This window comes from Guillardia theta, assembly GCF_000315625.1.
Source record: "Guillardia theta CCMP2712 unplaced genomic scaffold GUITHscaffold_16, whole genome shotgun sequence".
NCBI classification, from domain to species: Eukaryota; class Cryptophyceae; order Pyrenomonadales; family Geminigeraceae; genus Guillardia; species Guillardia theta.
The window spans coordinates 893504-915616 of NW_005434658.1; the positions used below are offsets into that span (position 1 = coordinate 893504).

At 55.7% G+C, this 22113-nt stretch overlaps 6 protein-coding genes across 6 annotated transcripts; 2 read left to right on the top strand and 4 right to left on the bottom strand.

Annotated features, from left to right (window-relative positions):
- Nucleotides 1-144: 144 nt before the first annotated feature.
- GUITHDRAFT_135723 (hypothetical protein) lies at nucleotides 145-2683 on the bottom strand (the record flags this gene model as incomplete). Its single annotated transcript, XM_005836977.1, has 3 exons — nucleotides 145-162; nucleotides 189-517; nucleotides 733-2683. 3 exons carry the CDS (start codon nucleotides 2681-2683, stop codon nucleotides 145-147), a joined length of 2298 nt encoding a protein of 765 aa, XP_005837034.1.
- A 509-nt stretch (nucleotides 2684-3192) lies between these two features.
- Nucleotides 3193-6882, bottom strand: GUITHDRAFT_162025 (PDZ_CTP_protease and SacI domain-containing protein). The gene is made up of 14 exons (XM_005836978.1): nucleotides 5868-6882; nucleotides 5498-5808; nucleotides 5343-5434; nucleotides 5231-5292; nucleotides 5042-5110; nucleotides 4786-4893; nucleotides 4602-4678; nucleotides 4330-4489; nucleotides 4093-4155; nucleotides 3969-4046; nucleotides 3863-3923; nucleotides 3577-3632; nucleotides 3463-3525; nucleotides 3193-3351 (listed from the first exon to the last, which is right to left on the bottom strand). Exons 1-14 carry the CDS (start codon nucleotides 6861-6863, stop codon nucleotides 3226-3228), a joined length of 2322 nt encoding a protein of 773 aa, XP_005837035.1. The 5' UTR covers nucleotides 6864-6882; the 3' UTR covers nucleotides 3193-3225.
- Nucleotides 6883-7902: 1020 nt separating this feature from the next.
- Nucleotides 7903-8536, top strand: GUITHDRAFT_135725 (hypothetical protein; the record flags this gene model as incomplete). Its single annotated transcript, XM_005837008.1, has 2 exons — nucleotides 7903-8174; nucleotides 8248-8536. 2 exons carry the CDS (start codon nucleotides 7903-7905, stop codon nucleotides 8534-8536), a joined length of 561 nt encoding a protein of 186 aa, XP_005837065.1.
- A 233-nt stretch (nucleotides 8537-8769) lies between these two features.
- Nucleotides 8770-10152, bottom strand: AP2S (Adaptor protein complex 2 subunit sigma; the record flags this gene model as incomplete). The annotated part of the gene is made up of 7 exons (XM_005836979.1): nucleotides 8770-8817; nucleotides 8875-8937; nucleotides 8983-9042; nucleotides 9099-9186; nucleotides 9268-9350; nucleotides 9412-9504; nucleotides 10150-10152. The coding sequence occupies 7 exons, from the start codon at nucleotides 10150-10152 to the stop codon at nucleotides 8770-8772; spliced, it is 438 nt and encodes a 145-aa protein (XP_005837036.1).
- A 579-nt stretch (nucleotides 10153-10731) lies between these two features.
- Nucleotides 10732-12545, top strand: GUITHDRAFT_67534 (geranylgeranyl pyrophosphate synthase; the record flags this gene model as incomplete). The annotated part of the gene is made up of 6 exons (XM_005836980.1): nucleotides 10732-11283; nucleotides 11349-11462; nucleotides 11555-11632; nucleotides 11783-11832; nucleotides 11989-12112; nucleotides 12264-12545. The coding sequence occupies 6 exons, from the start codon at nucleotides 10732-10734 to the stop codon at nucleotides 12543-12545; spliced, it is 1200 nt and encodes a 399-aa protein (XP_005837037.1).
- Nucleotides 12546-12708: 163 nt separating this feature from the next.
- On the bottom strand, nucleotides 12709-21578 carry GUITHDRAFT_104456 (hypothetical protein; the record flags this gene model as incomplete). Its single annotated transcript, XM_005836981.1, has 12 exons — nucleotides 12709-12929; nucleotides 13196-13625; nucleotides 13676-13882; nucleotides 13930-14088; nucleotides 14136-14759; nucleotides 14926-15104; nucleotides 15154-17573; nucleotides 17636-18437; nucleotides 18534-18609; nucleotides 18656-20638; nucleotides 20692-21503; nucleotides 21551-21578. The coding sequence occupies 12 exons, from the start codon at nucleotides 21576-21578 to the stop codon at nucleotides 12709-12711; spliced, it is 7941 nt and encodes a 2646-aa protein (XP_005837038.1).
- Nucleotides 21579-22113: the final 535 nt, after the last annotated feature.

A 22113-nucleotide genomic window follows, 5' to 3' on the forward strand; every position in this document is an offset into this window, starting at 1 on the left:
TCCCCCCCACGTCCCCCCACGTCCCTCCCCTCCCCTCCCCTCCCTCCCCTCCCCTCCCCTCCCCTCCCCTCCCCTCCCCTCCCCTCCCCTCCCCTCCCCTCCCCTCCCCTCCCCTTTCGTCTCACCTGGTCATGCAGGAAGGTCTCACAAGGCGCGAGCGGTCTGCTGCCCTCGTGAGCATTTAGGACGCGCTGTGGATAGCGCAGGGTGAAGCCCTCGAGGTGCGGGAAGGAGACGTCGCCGACGATGCTCTGATAGTCTCCGTTCCTCTGCGTCACGTTCTTCATGTGAGCCGCCATGTGCGCGCACATGATGCAGCAGGATGTATAGCCCAGGCAGAGCCGGACGGCAACCCCACCCTTGTTGCCAGCCATGCCGCGAAGACCGGTCCTGCATGCTTCCACGCTGACGTTGGAAATGAGGGACTTGATGCTCGGGGAAGCGAAGACGAGGAGGACGACGCCGACGAGCTGCCGGGAGGCAATGAGAGAGAGCTCCTTCTTGGAGCCGAAAATTTCTAAAAAATGTTCAGTAAGGAAGGAAGAGGAGGAGGAGGATCAGAGGAGGACGGGGATCAGAGGAGGAGAGGGAGGAGGAGGAGGATAAAAACGGAACAAAGACAATACAAGGAGTGAGAGAGAAAGGAAGGAGGAAGGAAGAGATCAGAAACACAGAGGAACAAGAGAAGAGCAAGGGAGAAGCTCGCGGAGGAGGGAGGGGGGCTGCACGCACCAGCGATCGCAGCTTCAACCTCCTGCGTCCATCTGCTCATCACGGAGCTCTTGCCCGCATCCTCGTCCGAAAGGTCAGCAAGGATCCCTTGTCCTGTGTCCTTGAGAACTGACATGGCGCCCAACTCCACCGCCTCCTGCAGCCCCAGCACGTAGAGGTCCGGGCCCTCCGTCCCCCACTCCTTCACAGCTGGGAGCAGCCAGCCCATGATCTCGTCCTTGCTCATAACCTTTCCGTTGACGTTCCACGAGCCGACGAACACACTCACCCTCCTGCCCTCCCACAGATCCTCCTCGCTTCCTGCCAGCAGCCCGTGCCTCCTCCAAGCCAGCTGCGCCTCCTCCCCCGTCACGCGCAGGGAGGAGAGCAGCTGCAGCGCGACGTCTGCTCCTCCGCTCGAGGAGGAAGCAAAACCGCCGATGGCGCTCGCAGTGTTGACGAACTTGGAGTAGAAGGAGGAGGCGACGCCTCCGGTGATGCCGGAGAACCGGGAGGAGATTCCAGAGTTAGAGCTCGGGGGGTCGCTGCCCGTCGACTGCCGGAACAGGCTGATGCCGTTGGCCGCCCACTGGGTGAGGAGGAGAGAGAGGAGGGGCTGGGGCACTGAGCTCGAGCCAAGGGAAGAAAGGAAAGATTCCATGGCGCGGAGAGCGAGCAGCGTCTGGAAGTTGTTGACTTCGAGGAGGTCGAAGCCATGCACGCGATGGAAGCTCGTCTGCCTCCTCTCCTCCCCTTGCCGCTCCCTCTCCATCCCCCGCATGCTGAAGTCATGCGTGAACTTGGAGCCGGTTGCCTTGTCGAGGGGGTCGACCGGCATCGACATGCTCGTGCACTGCACGTGATCCATGCTGCTGCTCTCCTTCCCGGCGATCTTCACCGCAGCCTCCAGCGACCTCGCCAGCATCGTCTCGTCTGAGGACTTGGACACGGTGGAGGAGCTGATACCCACCAGCACTAGCTGGTCCGAGTAGATGCTGGCGAGCTTAGCGATGTGGCTGCGGAGGGAGGCGGCGGACTCGTTCTCCGGGGCGGCGGAGATGGAGGAGCTAGAGCTCTTGCCCCACACCAGAGGACAAGACCCTCTCATGCTCGCATGCCTGAACTCCGTCCTCCTCCCCGCACTGTTGCTCGCCCACAGAATCATCTGCGTCTCCACAAAGTCCGCCGAGTTCCCTTCCTCGTCGAGCCCCGAGGACGATCGCGGCCAGGACCGTACCCTGCTCCTCCTGGAGATCACAGCAAGAGACAGCTTGCTGGATCGGAGCTGAGGAGCGAAGTTGTCGTCGTCGGAGGAGACCAGGAGCTCTCCTCCCTGCACGCTGCCGCACATGACCGGAACCATCCACTCCAAGGAGAGGTCGACGGTAGGAGCTTGTTGCAGGGTGAACATCTCAGCAGGAATGAGCATCTCCTTGTTCCATTCGAACTGCTCCTGCGCGTCCTGACTGGCGGCGAGAGGAGACGGAGCGAAGACGTCAATGACGCCGGAGCGCGTCAGGTCGATGTCGAAGGAGAAGAAGAACCCTTGCGAGGAGAGGGCCGTTTCCAGCGCCTTCACTTCCTTGAGGACGTTCTCCGACCTGGCCTTCCTCTCAGGCGCGAAGTTGAAGCTGAACGGCAGGAACTCGACGCGGGTGATCTCACAGATCGTCTTGTCGTCGAACTTGGCGACCACAGCAGCGTCGGTCACTACCACCAGGAAGCTCTGTGTCTGACGGTGAAAGACCCCCAGAACAGCCATGACGAGCTTCTCGCAACACCCGGGGGGATCAGCAGGCATGGGCTCGTAGAAGAAGGAGGAGGTCTCTTTCTGTATCCTCAGAATTCCCTTGTGGCCTCCAGATCGCGGGAAGCAGTAGAAGTTGTCCGCGTCGAAGCGAACTGTGAAAGCCATAGGCTTCTCCCGGCTGACCACGTTTTCTGATGGTTGTGGCAGATCCTTTGAGCTCATAGTTGAAGTGTGTGAGAGGAGGAGAAAGAAGTTGATGGACTACCTCCTACCTCGTCTGATCTCTGCCTCCCTTCCTGTCACTCACACAGACAGTCCAGTGACTCGCTGCCTAGTCAATGTTCCACGTGCTTGGCTCTGCGATATCACCCTCTATCCTCTTCTATCTCTCTCTGTGCTCACTCTGCTCTCTTCGTCCTTCTCTTTGTCTTCACTCTCTTCCTCCCTTCCTCCTCCTCCTCCTCGTCTCTGCCTCCTCTCCTCCTCTCACTGCGTCATCGCTGGCTCACCAGCGACGCCATTCCCCCAAACTGTGTTGTAACGGTCAAAGTAACCGTCATCATTCTGTTTGAAACTGTCAGCCTTCAGCTGGCCCCACCGGGCCGGGGGGGCCGGCCGCCCGGCCGGACACTGTGACTCAGTGCTCGGATCGGAGTTGGACAGTCAGCTAGCCGCCGGACAACCGGGCCGGAGATGCCGTTGCCCGGGCCCGAAGTTGCCGGACACTATATAGTGAGACAAACTGATTTCTTACAATAACTGTGCTAGATTGAGACCGCCCCTCCGGTCAACCCCAGCTCTGGTCCAGCACCATCCTTTGCGTCGCCACCCGTGGGCGTGACAGGCTCGGAGTCAGGAGAAGAGAGGATGCCGTGAAAGCCTTCGATGACCTGAAGCTCAAGTCACTGACCTCCTGGAAGGAAGGCCCGGAGGGAGGGAAGGAGAGGGAGGGAGGGGAGGGGCAGGCGGGGCAGGAAAGGGCCGCCGAGGGTGTTTGACACCTGTTGGCGGTGGAAGTCAGCAAAATTGTTCTGGACGCAGCGCTTGATCGACAGCACTCCATCCTGTCAGCAAGTAAGAGGGAGCCGGAGAGCAGCCGGAGTAGGATGTCATGCCTGGAAGAGTCCCCCCACTGTTCTCTTGCCCGTCCTGGTGAGATCGCCTTTGAGGGCTGGGGAGATGGTGAGCAGAAACAAGATGCCGTAAGAGCGACGGGGAGAAGCGATGGGGAGGAGAGGAGGAGGAAAGGAAAGAGGGGAATCTCAGGGAGGACCAGCAGAAGGGGGGGAAGGGGGGGGAGCTACTGAGAACGAAAGAGGAGAAGCAGAGGAGGGAGAGGAGAAAGAGAGGAGAGTAGAGTGGGAGGGCACTCTAGGAAGCTGCAAGAGAAGGGAGCTGTACCTGCTGTGCCGGAGTACTGCACTGAGATGAAGTCGCCATGGTCGGCCCACAGCGCCTTGAACTGCTGTAATATCAGCCTCCTCCTCCTCCTGCCTCTTCATCCTGCCTGTTTACTCATCTGCTCCGCCCAGGGGAAGGGAAGTTTCGTCTCTGTCGCCACGGCTGCCAGGCACGCGTCGCTGTCCTGGAGAGCCGTCATGACCAGCCCTATGTCTGCTCTCTCCCTCAACCTCCATGCTGATCGCCCCGATCGCTGCCAGCTGCTTCATGGCGATGTGGAAGGACAAGACGCTCTGCGAGCTTGTGTGAAGATGCTCCCCCTCTCCTCCTCCTCCTCCTCGTCCGCCTCTCTCTCATCTTTGTGCCCCTGCCCCTGCCCTTGCCCCTGCCCCTCCTCCTCCTGCCCCCCGCGCTCCCCTCCTGCCCCCTCTCCCACCCTTCCATTACCCCCTCTTTTCGCTGCTTACCTGCGCGACATTCGTTCGGTCCAGACAGTCCACACAGTTGACTCGCATGACTCCACCTTGCTGCCTGTCCTCCCGCAAACCTCCATCCCTAACCTTGAGCAAGCAAAACCCGTGGGACTCAAGTTGCGATGAGCATTCGTTGACAAGCAGCGGCAGATTCCTACAGGAAAAGGAGGAGGAGAAGGAGATAGGAGGAGGAGGTAGGAGGTAGGAGGAGGTAGGAGGAAGGAATACATCAACAACACATTGGCTTGCAACGGGTTCTCAAACACCTGAAAGCTAATTTCCCGCAGATGTTATGGAAGTCGAAGGGAATGAAGACTATGTCTCCCTCCAGCTCCTTCTTCGCCTGCCCGACAAGGATCAACAGGCTCTAGAAGGAGGTTGGGGGGCGGGGGGGAGCACAGAAGGAAGGCGAAGGAGGACAGTGAGAGTCTCAGTCAAGATTCTCAGCACCTCCTGCACCATCCTCTCGTACGCCAACCCCAACGGCCGCTCGTGAGACGAGTCCTTCTGCTCCACCAGCGAGAGGATCGCGAGCTTGCCGTACTGCCCACTCAGCTCCTGCACGAAGTGAGGAGGAACAATCTTCCACCCTGCATGCTCAACCATCAGGTGCTTGGACAGAGGGTTCCCATGCTCGCTGTCGTTCCCTAGCTCGGGCTGGAGGGCAGCAGGGACTCAGTTGGAGGCTAGCTGGGGTCTGATAGACCTTAGGCTTGTGCTTGAGGTTCAGGAAGGCGTCTGCTTCCGTCCAGATGAGGGGGATTGAGCCTCGGACCTGACGAAAAGACGATGAGAGGAGCAGAAAGGAGATCCCCTCCCTTCCTTCCTCCCCTCCCTCCCTCCCTCCTTTCTCCGTTCCTCCCTCTCTCCCCTCCCCTCTTTCCCTCTCCCTCACAATCACAAACGAAGAGACGGAAGTCTCCCGGTCGCTCGGCCCTGCCGCGTCCTGTGCGGAATCTGCATGAAGCAGCTCAACCTCAGCTGGCAGCCAGCTGCTGCACATCTACCCATGGTCGCGCTCGTCCAAGGAGAGATGATCTGTTCGGTCTCGACGCTGTTGGAAACGTGCCCGTCTGCGTCTACCCCCCTTGACAAGTACCTGACAACCCCTTCAGCTAACCCCCCACTTCTCCTTCATCCCTGCTCCCCTGCTCCTGCTCACCTGTAGCCCGATCGCCTCCAGTCTCGTCTACCGATGACGAGAAGACTCGCAGTCTCGTCGCTCGACAGGGGGATGCTGCGGAAGCCGACGAAGCCACTGACAACAGGCAGGAGGCAGTCAGTGTGGTGGAGGGCGCTGAATGGCTTGAGGATGTTGTGATTCCAGATGAAGCGATTCTCTCGCTCCTCGTAAGTCCCGTTGTACGACTGGTGGAAGTTTGATCTGAACTTCTCTGCCAGCCTTTGCTGGGTTTGCGTCACATCCCAATCATAACTGAAAAACATGTTGAACGTGTCCAGCAGCTCTTCCAGCTGGAAAATGTCCACGTCATCACACACGCAGGGCTGTGGGGCTCTCAGGAACGACTCACCAGCTTGTACTCGATGGCTCGATTCGAGAGCTCCAGAGGGTTCGGGTCGGATTTCTTGGCAAGTACTCGTACGCTGCTCGAGCTGACCTTGTAGATCACTCCACAGTGCATGCTCGCCACCATCTGCCTCCCCGTACACAGGATGAGGTAGCTCGCATGCATCAGGTTTGCGATCCCCAGGATCCCCATGATCTCTGCCTTGGCCTTTCCGCGCACCATGCTCTCCGCCTCCTCCACCGCAAGGGACGAGATCTCGATAGAGGAGCGGTCTATCAGCACAGCCTCCCGCTTCGCCGCGCCGCTGCTCGGGGTCGGAAGCACGGGAGGCATGATGACGAATTTGTCGGGGAACGTGTAGAGGTACATACAGTAGTCCTTGGGCTTCGGGTCTACCTGCGGGGCCAACTCCTTCTGGATGTTCTTGAGGACGGGCAGGGCTGCGGACGTGGCCACTTGCTTGACCATGATAGCCCTGTTGGAGATGTTCTCGAAAATGGCGTTGTTCTGCACTGAAGTCTGCAGGTTCTTCATCTGCTTCATCAACGATCCTTGCAGGGGAGCAACTCCTGCCCATAGCCGGTCTGCCCCCTTTCTGATCCCCTCGCTGAAGCGAGAGCGGCTCCCCTCGGAGTCTGACGGCTGGAAGTTGATCCATGGAACGAACTGTGCGTCATTGATAGAGAACTCAATTCGAGGGACTTCCACGACCACGACTTCGTCCTCCAAGTTCGCATCTTTCTCCTCGTCCTCAGACTCCTTCCTCCTTAAAGTCAGGATCACGGTGCTTCCTGCAGGCCCTTGAAAGTACTTGGCGAGATCGGCTGCCGACTTCCCTTCCACCTCGATGCCATCGATCGTCAAGAGCTCATCCCCTTGTTTGAGTTCGCCACAGGCATCGGCGCCTGATCCCGGCACGAGGCTTTCGATCCGAAGAGGCGTCCCACCCTCCTTCTCGTCGAAAACGATCCCCACGCCGACAATCTTCTCTTCAGACATGGAAGATCATGCGGGTGTGATATGAAGGTTCTCAACGACCAGGCTTGGCAATCATGGAAGTTAGCAGATGCCCTGCATTAATCCGAATAAAAGCAATTAGTTGTCGTGTCGCCAAAGCTTCACCTAGTCAAAGATGTCCAAAATGCTGCATTCAATCTTTCAGGATCTCTTGTTCTGCTTCGTCTCTCCCTACGTTTTTGTGGAGCGCTACACCGATTATGATCTTGATATTTTCCTGCTTCTCTCCATTTCTTGTTTCTTGCTCTACTTCGCCAGGGTATGTATTTGACCACCTCCAGATCTCATTTCTGCGTATCATGCTCAAACTCCATACCTCACTCTCGCTCTTACATCCTCTCATGCTCTTAGTCTCTGTATGTCTTTCTCTCTCTCAATCATAATCATTGCTTCATTCCTCCTCCTCCTTCTCCTCCTGCACTAACCTACGGTGCTCGCTTTTCCCCAACATATTTCATCGGTGACCAATCCCCCAACACACCCACCCTACCCTACCGGACACCATATGGACCCTGACTCATTACCCCTACTCTTTAGCTAATTTTGTGGGGTTATGACACCCACCCCACTTTCTATAGCTTGATATCTGAGGGGGACTTGCTCGACCTGGTGAAGGTCATGAAAGGGGTACCCCCACCAACCTTGTCCCTCCAAAAACTGGAGAAATTTAGGGGTACTCAGGGTACTGTGAACCGACCACCATTCACCATGTAGTACCCCCTGTACTGTACTAGGGTGTTCATGGGAAAAATAGGGGGTATACTGACCCTACCCCCTGACTAGAATTTATCCTAGTGGAATGAACCCCTCCTTTCCTCCTCATTCCCGTCCTCCCCTCCCCCGACCCCCTTCCCTGCCGCTCCTCCTGCCAGCAGTTGGCTTACTTCACCCCTGCTGCCCTGCTGTTTGACCTCTTACTTTTCTGTGATCTGGATCCTCCCGATCCGAGGCACCGAGGGCTTGGCCCCCATCTTTTCCAGTTTGCAACAGCCTTGATTGAGTCGACAGGAGTAAGCACAAGATGGCTCGTATTCAACATGTTTACACTCAATTCTGTACAATCATATCGCTCATTTTCCATGTCTCTGGTCTCTCGCTCAGTACTGGCCCTGTACATGGCTCCTTGATTAGGAAAATCAATGATGCAAAGCTCGCATTGCGCCCAAGCAGCATCCCCTTATCTTCCAGCCTTGCTCTGCTCATGAAATTGCGTGGTGGTGCCAAGTCTAAGAACCATACAAATCATAACCAGAACCGTAAGGCTCATCGCAACGGAATCAAACGCGTGAAGACGTGAGGGCCTTTCCTGTTTCTTGTTGTGATCTGGTCCACAACGGTGTCAACTTTCTTCTGATTTGTTATGCAGGCATAGATTCGAATCGACAAAAGGCCGCAGTCTGAAGCTGTGGAGAAATGACAAGTACTCACGCAGAGGGTCTATGCGTGTGCATCGCAAGAATATCTTGCCAAAGAAGATAGCAATCAGGGAGGCAAGGCTGGAACAAATCGCTTCCACCGTCCTGTCACCAGTGAAGAAGATGGGCTCGGAGACGGAGTCCGGGAACTCCAACAAAGACGAAATGGAGACTGAAGCCCAAAACACAGATGAGGCTGTTGGAGACGATGGAATGCATGACGGAACGGCTGAAGCGTAAGATGAAATAATGGACTAACAATCTCGTGACATCAGGTAAGTTTATTTTGATGGCAGCATCTATGTTGTTGGTCAAGCTGAGCTGCAGTGTCGCATACACAAAGTATAGTTCTGTTATTTCACTCTTTGAGCCAAAAAAAATGCAACAAAACATCACGATCCATAATTCCTTCATCCGACTTCTATTCATCCCCAGATCACCACCTTCTTTCGTTTCAATCAAGATTAATGTATTTAGGAGCTTTCGATCAATCTGTCGATTTCGTGCACTCGATTGAGAATCTAAGGAAGGAGTTGTCAGACGCCGGAGATAGACTAATCACAAATCATTATGAATACCTGCACTTTGCTAGTCTCCATAACTTCGCCGGCAAGAAAATATTCGTCAAGAATCACGAAGACCTGTCATGAATGTTCGCGAAATTCAAATTACACACAAAGTGAAACCTTGTGAAAGTTGAACACAAGGTCAAGCTCACACACGTTTCCGAAGTATTGATCCAGAATCTATAATCTAGGTCAGAAATCCCCAGCACTGAATGCTTCCAACAATATCATATTACTTCAACAAACAAGTGGATTGCCTCCAAGCAAGCAAGTTCATTGTCATTTACATCCACACAGAGCGTGAAAAATAGTCCCGCATATCTCCTGTAAACTGCGTCAAAGAAAACCTTATACAAACTCAGAGGATAGCAGGAAAGCATTTCTAAATGAGGGATTTGACTTAACCTGTAAACTAACTTGTGAGTTCTCCATTCTACAAAGTTTGTGAACTTTGATTCACGTTGGGTAACGACTTTATGGCACTCCAGCTGAGTAAGAGAACACATTCAAATCAGCGTCGCTGGCCATGCTCAAAGGGTCTCCCTTCACCTGGATCGACTGCTTCTCGGTATCGTCGTAGGGAACGTACCACTTGGAGAGACGAGTCTTCCCCTGTCTGTTCTGTAGGAGGAGGAAGCGGATCTACAGCCATGGTCTCAGCTGCTCTGCTGCCGTTCGCTCTCGCCTCCAACTCACCATTGGGCGCCTTCCTTGAGGAATATTGCGTGGTGGGAGGGGTTGGGGTGAATGGTTCAAAAGTACCGGTGGGTAGGTCTGTGGGAAATTTATCCATGGTGGGTACAGAAACATTGAAGTCTGCTGATGGTGGGGTTATATAAATTGACCGGCAAGGACTAGGAAAATGGAAGGTAAAAAGTAGGGTACTAAAACCACAGGGGGTGAAGTTGTTGGGTACTACCTGTCTAAGACTACCGGTAAAAGAAATGAAGTCTAAAGAATCAGTGGGGTGGGTAGTGGCAGGTGGGTGGGGGTTATTGGAGGAGATATAGGGGCTCATAACCTGATGAAACGGCATTTCCCGGGCCGACCGGTGCCGGGCCATGGGCAGGACTGAGAATGTGGTAGAGTTGTGTCCCTTGTACTCGTAGGGGAATCGATGGGGTACATGAACGGTAAAAACAGGGGGTGGTTGTTCTCGAGAGCGCACCAGGGGTGCTGGAGATAGGAAAATACACGGTGGTAAAAGGGAGGGTGGTACCCCTGGTGTGGTGGCATGCAAGGGGAAGGATGGGGTAGGGGGTACGTCCTATTTAGTTCTAAGGCGGCCATGGCGCTTTTAAGGGAGGAGGAGGAGGGGGAAGGAGGCAGAGAGCGAAGACGCGTGGGGGAGGAGAGACAGGAAAGAGGCAGGAAAAGATGATAGATATGAGGCAGAGGACGATGGGGGGAGACTGAGGGGGATAGAGGAGGGAGGAGGAGCAAGGTACAACAGGATGAAACTTGGATGGCAGATTGGGGTGTTTCGTGATAGGCGCAAGACACGTATCAACCTTAAGAACACATGAAGCAGCTCCGATAATCTGGCAGAGTGAGGCAGAGTGGGAGAAGCAGCGAAGGAGAGAGGAAGAGGAAACAGGGTGTGTAGCCTGGATCAGGACAGGAATTGTAACGTTGCAACCAGCAGCAAAGCCTCCATCTCTATCTCCTCCCCCTCACTCTGATCGACAGGTTCTGCTTATCATGAAGGCGGCATTGCTCTGCCTGCCACTGATCTTCTCTCCCATCGTGGACACCCTCGCCTTCGTCCCGACGCATGTTCACCGCTCATTTTCCGTCGTTCCCTCCCCCACCAGCTGCATGCTCAGAAGCGGCATGAGACTCGGCAAGAGAGCAGCAGCAGCGGCGAGGATGAATGCTCTGTCTAACAAGGAGCAGCTGCTGGACCGAGAGAACGCTCACTCCGTCGGGCTGCTGCAGAACCCGTTCAACGCCCAGGGCTCGAGCGGAGCCTTTCCTGGCCTCCCTGAGCATCTCAGCTTCGTCAAGAGCGTACCCGCAAGGCCAGGGACGCCTACCCTCAACCCCTGGAAGGACGGCGGGAAGTTCCCTGACGGATGTCCGGAGGATCCTTTCGCGCTGGTGAAGGAGGAGCTGTCGCCATTCTCAGACAGCATCAAAGACGTTGTTGACACAGACCACCCCATCCTCTCGGAGGCCGCGAAGCATTTCTTCGCCGAGAGGCAGGGGAAGCGCTTCAGGCCCACGATCGTTATGCTCATGGCCAAGGCGACGGCACCCAACCCGAAGGAGCACAGGAGCGGGCCCGTGTACGAGAAGCAAGCGGAGCTCGGGCAGATCACTGAAATGATCCACGTGGCGTCTCTGATCCACGACGACGTGCTGGACGAGGCGGACACGCGACGAGGAGGGGAGTCAGTGCACAAGCTCTACTCGAACAAGGTGAGGAGCGCGAGGGGAGGGGAGGGGGAAGGGAGGGGAAGGGCTGGACATTTACAAGTGAGCAGGTTGCGGTGATCGCTGGTGACTATCTGCTTGCTCGAGCTTCTGTTGTGCTCGCTCGGTTGGAGAACACGGAAGTGACTGAGATCATGTCGACCGCTCTGGAGAGTTTGGTGCAGGTGACAAGAGGATGGAGGCTGGAGGAGGCGAGGAGAGGAGACAAGAGGAGAGGAGGAGGGGGAGTTGAGGAGTTGATCCATCGTATGTGCAGGGAGAGATCATGCAGATCAAGACCGGAGAAGATGACTTGCTAGACATGATGACATACTTGAGGAAGAGCTACCACAAGGTAACGAAACTCTGAATCATTCTTTCTCCTCCTCCTCCTCCTCCTCCTCCTTCGTTCACCTTCCTTCCAGGAAGTGTGCTTGTTTTCATTCTACACATCCCTTCCTCTATTTTCTCTCCTCGTCTCCTGTCCCTCTGACTGGACCAACAGACTGCCTCTCTTATCTGTGACGCATGCAAGTCCTGTGCCATCCTTGCCGGGTATGAGGAAGAACAGGAGGAGAAGCAGAGGGTGGTGGTGCTGGTGCTGGTGGTGCTGGGCAGAAGAAAAAGATGGAGGAGGGGACGAGGAAGGAGGACTGAAGTTTTGATGAGGGAAAGACAAGCGACTGCCAATTCTGATGGCTGGCGTTTCAGGCATGCAGCAGACAGCGAGGAGGCGAACGCGGCGGAGGAGTACGGATATCACCTCGGACTCTCCTATCAGATCATCGACGACGTGCTGGACTTTACAGGGGCATCGGACGTGCTGGGAAAGCCGGTAAGAGGAGGGAGCAGTGGAGGGTAAAGGGGAGATGGAAATGGGAAGAGAGGGGTGGAACATAGAGGAGAGCAGAAGAGAGCAGGGGAAAGAAGGGAGAGTGAAGGAGAGCAGGGGAGAGGAGAAGGTCAAGATGTTGATGTGTGTACAGGCCATGGCTGACGTCAGTCTCGGACTCTCTACTGCTCCCGTGCTGTACGCGGCTGAGAGCATAGCGGAGCTGAAGCCGATGATCAGGAGGAAGTTCAAGCAGGAGGGAGACGTTGAGAAGACGCTGAGGTTTGTCCTCCAGTCCGACGGCATCGAGCGCGCCAAGTCTCTCGCTCTCTTCCATGCTCAGCGGGCAGTCAACGCCATCTGTCGCCTCCCTGAGTCCGAGGAGAGGAACGCGCTCATCTCGCTTGCTCACATGGTCCTTAGCCGCAAGTCCTAATTTCTCCTCCTCGCATCCCCCCCCCTCTCCCTCCTCCTCCTCCTCATCCCCTACCGCAGCTCGGGCTTCATTCTTATCCCAGAGATGTACTCATTTTCCTCCTCTCTTTGCCTTCCTCTCCCTCTCCCTCCCCTCTTCGTATGCAGTAAAGGCTCGTGGCTGCTCACAAATAGTCGAAGATCGCCCTCATCGCCGTCCGCATGTAGACAATCGTTCTCTTCACGCTCCCCTCCACGTGCTTGGGAATGTTCACCCGCAGAGTCCTCGCGCCCGCATCCCCTCTCCTGCTCATCACCGTCACCGTGAGCTCCCCCGGCATGTCCTGCGGGATCATCATCCCCTTGAGGGTGTAGAGGTCGAAGCATGAATCCCGTATGTCGCTATCTGCAGGCGAAAATGTCATCGAGGAGGAGCAGGATGAGCGGGAGGAGGAGGAGGAGCAGGAAGAGCGGGAGGAGGAGGAGGAGGAGGAGGAGGAGGAGGAGGAGCACAAGGAGGAGCAAGAGGAGGAGCACAAGGAGCACAAGGAGGAGGTAAATGCTACTAATCCGAGAAGGCAAGAGGAGGGGAGGGGAGGGGAGGGGAAGATGGAAGGGGAGGATGGGAATCGAGGTGGGGAGAGGTCAACAAGAGGGTGGAGGAGCAATTACCAGCCGTGAGCTTCCCGAGCAGGATGGCGCAGCACTCGCAAGTCCGCATCAGCATCTTCCTCCTGTGCTCGAGCGCGAAGAACTGAGCATGAAACTCTCCGCCCTCCTCCTTCATCTTCGGCCCGTGGACTTCACACTGGGACTCCAGCTGAATGATGAACTGAAGGAAAGAAACAGAGCACTCGGTCGCCAGCGTCAGAGTTCCCAGGGAGCATCGCAGGGGAGACGAGGAGGAGGAGACGGCGGCGAAGGAGGAGGAGGAGCTGTAACAGTTCACGTCCCCCTCCTTGGAGCGAAACCTCTGCGCGGTCCTGTCGACGAAGGGGCTGATCTTGTCGCCAAAGCAGCACATGATGCGCAGGCAGTTGTGAATGAGGAGAAAGAGAGTGTCTACCAGCTTCTGATCGAATAGGCATCGCTGCCTTGAGTACTGCAAGCCAGTCAGCCTCTTCTTCCTCCTCTTCCTCATCCTCTCCCCACCTTGAGCAGCGCCTGCTGCCTCGGGATCTCGGTCTCTTCTTTCTTCCCCGTGTGAAGGAACTGGAGGAGGAGGACGGTGTCGCGGATCTGCTCGTCGAGGACGGTCTTTGACTGCAAGCTCGGCTCCTCCCACACCTGCCCGTCTCGGCTCTTGTTCGTCTCCATGCGCGCTTGCGCCTGCTCCTCGTGGGAGACGGGGCGGAACCGCTACGGCAGAACGTCAGGGTCACTTGCTGGGCATCAGCTGGGCTGACCTGATTAAACTTGCTCGTGTCGTCTCGCCAGAGCTTGAGGCAGTCGGAGAGGTTGGCGACCACCTCCGGGATCAGCTCGAGCAGCAGCTGCGTCAGCTTCGGCACTTGTGACGACCACAAGGTACACTTGCTGGCCAGTCGCAGGAGGATCGCGGTCCACTGGCAGAAGAAGTCAGCGTGCGGGGGAGACGAGAACAGGTTCCTACCAGCTTCGCTTCCTCAAGGAGGGCGAGGGAAGGAAGTTTGCCGACCTCCACGTCCTGCATCTCCTGCTGCATCGTAGACGTCCCGTGCAGGATCCCACCGCCGTTCATGGCCGCCGCGTCGTTCCCGCTGCTCCTGCTCTCCCTGTGAGCCCTCACGTCTCGCCGGAGGTCAAGCGCGAGCGTTAGGACGCGTGTGAGTCGCTCCTGGTAGTTGACGACAAACGCGATCAGCTCGTGCAGAAAGTCTTCGCGGGTTTTCAGCTTAAGGCTCAGCAGCAGCACAGCTTGAAGCGACTGGCACCAGACCTGATGCCAGATGTTCCTTCCCCGCGAGTTTCCGCTGCCCACGTAGAACCGAAGCTGCTCCGCGTCCCACCGGACGATCTTGGTGTGCAGCGGAGACTCGCGGAGGGCGAGCATGAAGGAGAATTTGGCCAGCAGCTGGGCCCCCTGCAGGTTCTGCGCGACTTCAGTGATAACCTCGAGGGCTGCGAGCGCGTCTAGAGCTGCGTCCTTGCTGGACATCAGGTCGGATCCTTCCATGGCCATGCGACCGCCGCTGCTGCCCTGCAGCGAAACTCCTGAGATCCAGGAAAAGAGCCCGGGGGTCTGCGTCCAAAAGGCCTGCGTAGGAATGAACGACAAATGAGTAGAGAGGAGTGAGACGGAGGAACTTGCTGTAAGGGAGGGGGGAGGGAGGGGAGGGGAGGAACTTGAAGCAAAGGAAGGAGGCAGGAGAGGGAGGGAGAGAGGGAGGGAGGGAGGGAGGGAGGGAGGGAGGGTTGCTCACCTGACCAAGCATGGACTGCCAGTGAACAGGGTCTGACCATTTGCACAGGCGGATAATGACAGCGAGGAGCGTGCAGGACTTGCGAGCCACAGGGCCCGACAAGTCGCCACTCTGAAGCTTCTCGCACACGATGGAGCTCAGGCGGACCAGGACGAGGTCGTAAAGCAGCGCCACTTCACCTGCGACACCTCGTTCAGCTGTTGCCCAGCAGAGCAGGACGACACTCACCCGCAGTCTCCTCGTCGGACTTCCTTGACTTGTCATCGTTGGACGTGGCGAGCGTGACCGAGTCAAGAGTGATCATGTCCTGGACGTGGATGAGGAGCCGCAGGCTGGCGTCGACCAGCACGTCGTAAAGGAGCGACCTCTGCTCGTTGCTCTCGATCTGCTCTGCTACCGTCCCAACAAATTCCGCCTTCCCCTTGCACTCCATCCAGAGAGCGTCGGTCACCTTGGACAGCAGGTTGACTGCTGGCAGGTGACTAGCTGCCTTCACCATGTTCTTCTGAGGGTGCAGCGGCCACCCGCAGTGGATGATGACTGACAATGTCCTGCCAATCTCCGTCTTCACCTCGAGGTCGCCGCTCAGACCTCTCATGTGGTTCAGCATGACCAGGCGGTTGCAGAGCGCTGAGAGGAGGCGAGTCAGCATCAGCCCGTCGTGATCGTTGAGAGTGTGGAGAAGGTCGCTCGGGCAGCGGCAGGCAGCGGCCTGCAGGAACTTGCAATAGGAGATGGTCAAAAGACACTTGAGGTCATGCACAGCCTGGTCTTGGTTCAACCCGCAGGCAACCTTCTCCAGCTGCCCACTAGAGACGTCACGGGCGTGTTTGGTGTCGAAGTACCAGTCTTCTGAGAAGTCGAACATGGCTTGAAGTTTCTGCTCGACCCTGTCGCTGTGCGTCAGGCTCTCTCGGCTGCCCCGGAGGTTCATCGAGACTCGCTGCATGCCGTGGAGCAGAACTTCGTTCTTGAGCGAGCAAGCGTCGTAGTCGAACTGACTCCTCCTGGGGTTTTCGGCCATGATCTCCAGGCTCTGGGGCGGGTTGTGGTAGGAGGAGATGTTAGACAGCTCGAAGACCGCTCTCCTTGCGATCGTCTGCACCAGCTTCTTCCTCTCCTCGTCGGCTGACTTGGCGAAGGAAGAGTCGACATGGTGATCCTCCACATGCATCGCGCAGATTGAGACGGCGAGAGCTTCGATGTGACTTCTCCTGCAAATGCTCTCGATCGCATCGGCGACACACAGCGGCTGCCACAGAGAACTTTCCATTAGGTCGGCCGGTCGCCGCCACAGGCGCTCGATGGGCTCTACTCGGGTCCCAGCAAGAGAGCTCAGCATCGACTCGTAGAGGTACTTGAAGAGGATGTAAGGGAGAGGGACAGGGTTCCAGAATTTCTTCATCTTCCCCTCGCTGTTCTTCGCAGGGTGTCCGTCCATATCCACGAACTCCAGTTTGAACTTGAGCCTGTTCCACATGCTGGACAGAGCGCTGTCGATGCACTCGCTCATGTCGTATCCCTTCCCTTCGATCTCTTGGATGCAGACGTCCACCACCCGCAGCTCCAGCCGGATGCGGTCGACGTTGTCAGTGCCCACGTCGGGATCAAGGAAGTATCGGAGGCTAGAGAACATCTGTCGGGCAGTGTCTCCATGTACGCATGCCTCTTCTCGAAGAATCGTCGTTAGCACAGACGCGTCAGTGAGGAACTCGATAAGAGGGTTGCCTTCCTTGGAGGAACAGTCTAAGATGGGAAGAGGAGCTCGCTTCAGAGCTTTGGGCATCTTCACCCTCACCACCTGCCCCTCCGTCCGATCGTCCACGTAGTCAACCTTGAGTTCGGTCAGCAGGGAGTCGTTGCCGCCCTGGATGAGCCTCACGAGCGTCTCCCAGAAGCTCGCCTCCTGCTCCCGCTGCGACTTCTCATCCCCCTTCAAGGATCCGAGCACCTTGTCGCTGCTCTGCGGGGATAGAGTGATCTTCTTGGCCTGTTCGTCGGGGGTGCCATTGAGCTTGGAGCCGGATCTTACCTCTTGAATGAAAGGATCCTCGGGGGCGGCAAACACCTGGTAGCAACGCCTGGAGCCATCCTTCACGTGCAGCCTCACCTTGTAGCTCCTCCTCTGCCCTGTCTTGTTGTAAATCTCCGTGTGATAGGGCGAGCTCAGCCCCCAGATCAGGCAATCTGGATCAGAGAAGCCCTGCACTATCCCAGCTCGCTCCTCAGGCGCACATGTCCAGATGGTCTGGATCAGCATGAGGCTGTGCTCGAGGACTTTGAGTCTGTTCAGTTCCTGCTCGCTGATCGCAGACCCCCCCGAGAACGCGATGTCGGGATGCAGAAATGCCTTGATGATCCGCCTCAGCTGAAGCTGCTTGGACAGCAGGTAGTGGCTGGAAGTGTCAGGCATCTCAACCTTCGAGTCCCAGGACCTGCTGAGTGTCGCCTTGCGCGTCAGGCCCTCATAGGCGTTGATGACAAGGGGAGGCTGCATGTAGCCCTTTCCGCTGCGAATCTCGACGATCCAGCCGTTGTAATAACCATCGACCTGTTTTGCAGTCTCGTCTAGCGTGATTGACCTCTCGCTCACGTCCTTGACGCATCCCGCAAGCGACGAGAGCTCGTTGGCTGGCTTCAAGGACTCGCTGTCGGAGTCAAACAGCCAGTCGGCAAGTCCAGGTTGGAGGCGAGAGCCTCCGAGAGGAACGCGAGGATCGAGACCCTCGTGTCGACGGGCTCGTCATGGCAGGTCGCAATGTCAATGAGCTCCCGCCTGGTGTGCGCATTCTTAGGAGGCGTCAGCCGATACTGACTAGTCCCATCAGGTTTTTCGACGTCCTGCTTCCACGGTTTTGACAAGGTTGCCTTACGTGACTTTCCATCATACGTCGCAATCCGTCGGGCACTCTGCATCTTTCCCTTGCCGTTGACGATTTCAATGGTCCAGCCATTGTAGAAGCAGTCAGCGTCGTTGGCATCCGACTGCAACGTCAGCGAGTCGTCTGTGACCTGCCCGACTTTCCCCGTCTCAACTCCGTGAGCGACGGCATCGTTCTCCAGGGCCTGCTTGTGCTCTTCTTCTCTCTTCTCCCAACTTTGCCTGATCGTGTGAGGCCGCAGGTCGAGCCTACAGACCAGCGAGAGAACTCGCGAGGCAGCCTGTGGCAACTTGGGCGATAGGTGCTGAGACTGCAAGAGCGTAGGGAGGCCAATGGGAGGAGAGGAGTGGAGCATTGACTGAACCATAGGAGCCGCAAGGTACAGGCAGGCAAACTCCACATTCCGATCGTTGCAAGACACCTGCTGGTCCGAGCGGCACAGGATGATACGCTCTAAGATGGACAGGATGGAGCATGCGACTGCGTCTAGACCCCGGTTGTAGGTCTTCCAGGCTGTGCCGGCCGGGTTGTAGAGCGAGTCGACAAGTTTCAGCAAGTTGGTACAAGGGCCTGAGTCCCTCTCAAGCCACCGAAACACCGAGATGTGAAGATCCGGTCGGTCTTGAATCCCTGCGCAGCCAATGAAGCCACTCTGAAGCATGTGGGGGAAGCGCTCCCGAAGAAAGCTCTCGGCACGAAGCTGAGACAGAAGCAGTACTTCCTCACCGAAGATGGCGTGAATGACCTTGAGGATACGGGCGACCCAAGGCAGCGTGTCCTTGCTCCTGTGGTAGTTGAAAATCTGGCACAGAAAGTCAGCAAGGCAAGACAGGAGGATCACGCTCTACCATGAAAGACTGCTCTTCATAAGAGGTAAAGTTTCGCTCGAGGGCTTCTTCTAGCGTGCTCACACCGTACAAACGACTGACATTTGGGAGAATGATCTCAACACAAAGGCGAACCAACGGCAATACACTGTGATAGGCAACTGACCCCTGCTTCGCACACACAGGGTAGGGGGTAAACCAACCCCAGGTCGACTGCGAGTCGTCAGATCTGATAGTCCATTCACATCTCTCCTGCCTCTCCGGGCGAGACCAAGTATCTTCGATTTTTGCCAACACCACACAAGCATTCGTCGTCAAACCCTCAGTCATGGCCACCTCAAGCACGCTCGTGTCTCCCCCTGCGTTCTCAAGCTCCTGGTTCCTAAGGCCCGTCCCCGAGAAATACATCTTGCTAGCCCAGTAGACTCTCTCTGTCAACGCAGCCACTGCGAAGGAGATCGGGCTTCTGTTTACCACCATTCGGTTCTCAAGCTCCCAGTGCAGGATCTGAGCAAGCAGTCGTTGAAACCCTCCCTGGCTGTCGCTACGCTGAGAAGAGCTCCATTGCTGCTGCCTTTCGTACAGCTCCTGACCTGAACCACTCCATCCCCCGATGTCCTCTAGCAGCGCAACGGCTTCATCGTGCGACCCCGAGAGCTCGGCATGGTGCACGTACCATCCTATCGACTTGAGGGTGTTGACAAGGACGTCGCGCCAACCCTGTCGGGCCAGCTCCTCTTGTGAGCTGATCAAATCTTTGGAGATGAGGAGTTGCTGGGCAGACACGTACGAGACGGCACTGAGAGTCCGTGAGAGACGATTGGAGAGGTTGATCTCGATCTCCCGTATGACGACGCAGCTCTCGACGTACTCCCAGCAGAAGGCCAGCCTTCTTGATATCTCGACGAGAAATCTGGGTGCTGCAACCCTGCTGGATGGGTGAAAAGAGAGGTTTTGCAGCTGAGTATCGATGCTTTCGCAACGGTTACAGAACTGTTCGATCGAAGTGAGGAGGACCTCGTTGAGGAAGTCGCTGCGATGTGTGGGGAGGGGGATACCGTCAACGCCGGCTATCCACCGATGAAGAGCGAAAGCCATGTTGAGGGTGGTCACATACTGCGGGGCGTCTGCATGATACCCGAGGAATCCGGCGGGGTTGGAGAAGTTGTTCTCTTTTCTGAAACGGCTGTCTTGACATGCGGAAGCTTCTTGAATGATGAGCAGCAAGCTTCGCCACCGGGCCGACGTCGATATCTTGTTAGTTTCTCCTCCAAGTGCATCCAACGAACTTCCAAGATATTCGCTTAGCAGATATTCGTTCCATCCGCCGAGCACGGAGCACAGAGCCTCGTCGACAGCTCCCAGGATGAGATCCTTTACCTGTGGCGAGCTTTGAGGTTCGCCAAGGAAGCGATCATAGAAAGACGAGCAGCGGGCCTTCAGGTATTTGATGCCGTTAAATATGGCAGGAATGGCTTCAATCAATGATTCCCTGTAAAACTTGTTGTACGATTCCTCCCAATCACTCTCCCATGACTTGTCATCAACACTGTCCGAGAACTTCTCGTTCCCAGCAAGCAGCCAGGTTGTTTCGACTGTAGAGGAGATGCACTCAAAGCCTTGCATCATGAATTTGGTGTACAGCTCCAGGATATCAGACATTTGAGGATCATTTGAGAAGATGTCACCAGTCAAGCAGCAGTCATTGCCAACTTTACAGTTTTCAACCTTCCAGTTTCCACCCGATGGATCAAATCCCTTGCGAACCAAGGACTCGACGGCCATTGCACATGTTTGTGAACATTGAAAGGTCGGCGAATTTCTATCTGAAATCGAGTCTGTCGCGCTGACAAACTCGACGATATTCAAGCAGTGACACAAGAAGAAGGAAATCAGGACTTCAGCTGGAAGCGGAGAACTCTTCCCGCACCACTTCGACTCAGCTCCCTTTATCCCAAGTGCTGGTAAGTCAAAGCTTTGACCCACGGCAGAGGAAAATCGAATCTAAGAAGCAGGAAAGTACGTCAGGGGAACGAGTTGAAATGGGAAAAACTTACATCCAATGTGCACAGTAAAGAAAATTTGATAGAATCGTAAAGCTTCGACCTGAGACTATCAAGAAGGATTGGGTCCTCTTCACCGAAAGTGCAGAGCGATTGCAGATAAATCTTTGACAACAAACCATTCTGTGAAGTTCCTGCCGATGCAGAGGAGATCGCGAAGAATTTCTTGTACATGAAAGGGAAGTAGCCGAGTTCTTCGTGCCAGTGCTCCATGTTTTTTGACTTGCTGACACTTTTCGGGCAATGTTCATCGTTCAACCAATCGCTGATTCGCCATGAAGCCCGCGAAATGCCTGCCAACAAAATGAACAATTGCGTTTGAACCTGAAGGCACTCAATCTGCACTATCCCAGCATGCAGCGAGCTCTTGTCCCTCGATCGCCTCAGGTCACAGCCCAAGCCCGTTGTGTTAAGCAAGAGGACATCGTCGGACATGGCCCTCGACATTCGGACATAGCTGGAAGCATCTTCATCGCTGATCTCCCTAGTTTGAATAGACGCTGTCACTGCCTCTAAGCATGACAACAATCGGTCCAGCAGGCCTGCTGAACCATCGTTCTGAACAAGGAGATGATCTCTCAGCCTTTCCCAGTACTCGAATGACCTGTCCTCTTCTGAGCTCGGACTCTTTGAGTGCAGCACATTGGACACGAGGGCTTGTAGGTAATACAAAACCTGCCTTGGAGTTCGAAAGTTTGACTTGATTTTGTTGCTTCTGCAGAACTGAAACAGAAGGGAATGCAAAGACTCAATGGCCTTGTGATAAGTCTGTTGCCCTGACCCTCCTGTGCTTGCAGGTACTGAGGCTAAAAACAAATCAATGACTTCTTTGCCCGATGAAAATTATCCATACCTTGACTTTGGAATCCGAACGTGGCCATTGCTTTCGTTCAAAACCAAATGTGCAAATAGCACAGGAGGTCAATCAAGACTTCTAATGGAATATCCTGAGTTAAAATCACTGAGAAGCATGAACGAAAAGCATAAAATAGTTCGCAGGGCTAGACTCATATCCCTGCTTCAAATTTGCAAACATAGACGGGATAGAAGGAAGTAGATGAAGGAGATAGCAAGGAGCACGGCAAGTTCAAGCCATGGACAAGAGGCAGCGAGATCAGCCATTGAGTATGAGCAAGACTAGGATAAGCCACAGAGCAGGAGCAGGAGCAGGAGCAGGAGCAGGAGCAGGAGCAGGAGCAGGGGCAGAAGGAGCACCAGGTTCAGGAGGAGTACATTATTTGAAACGAAGAGGAAGGGAGGAGAAGGAGGAAGGTGATGACGATGATGATAAGGAGAGGATAATGATGATGCTGATGCTACATCATCACCACCATCATCACCACCACCATCACCATCATCATCATCACTATCATCACCACATCACCATCACCATCACCATCATCACCATCATCACCA

What these genes read in the sequence shown, in the direction of transcription:
- GUITHDRAFT_162025 (XM_005836978.1), bottom strand. Translation starts at nt 6,863, where the DNA reads ATGTCTGAAGAGAAGATTGTCGGCGTGGGGATCGTTTTCGACGAGAAG. An exon ending in TCGGGGCGATCAGCATGGAG is followed by an intron (nt 4,047 to 4,092) that starts GTTGAGGGAGAG and finishes ACGGCTCTCCAG; the next exon opens with GACAGCGACGCGTGCCTGGC. An exon ending in CAGTGGGGGGACTCTTCCAG is followed by an intron (nt 3,526 to 3,576) that starts GCATGACATCCT and finishes ACTTGCTGACAG; the next exon opens with GATGGAGTGCTGTCGATCAA.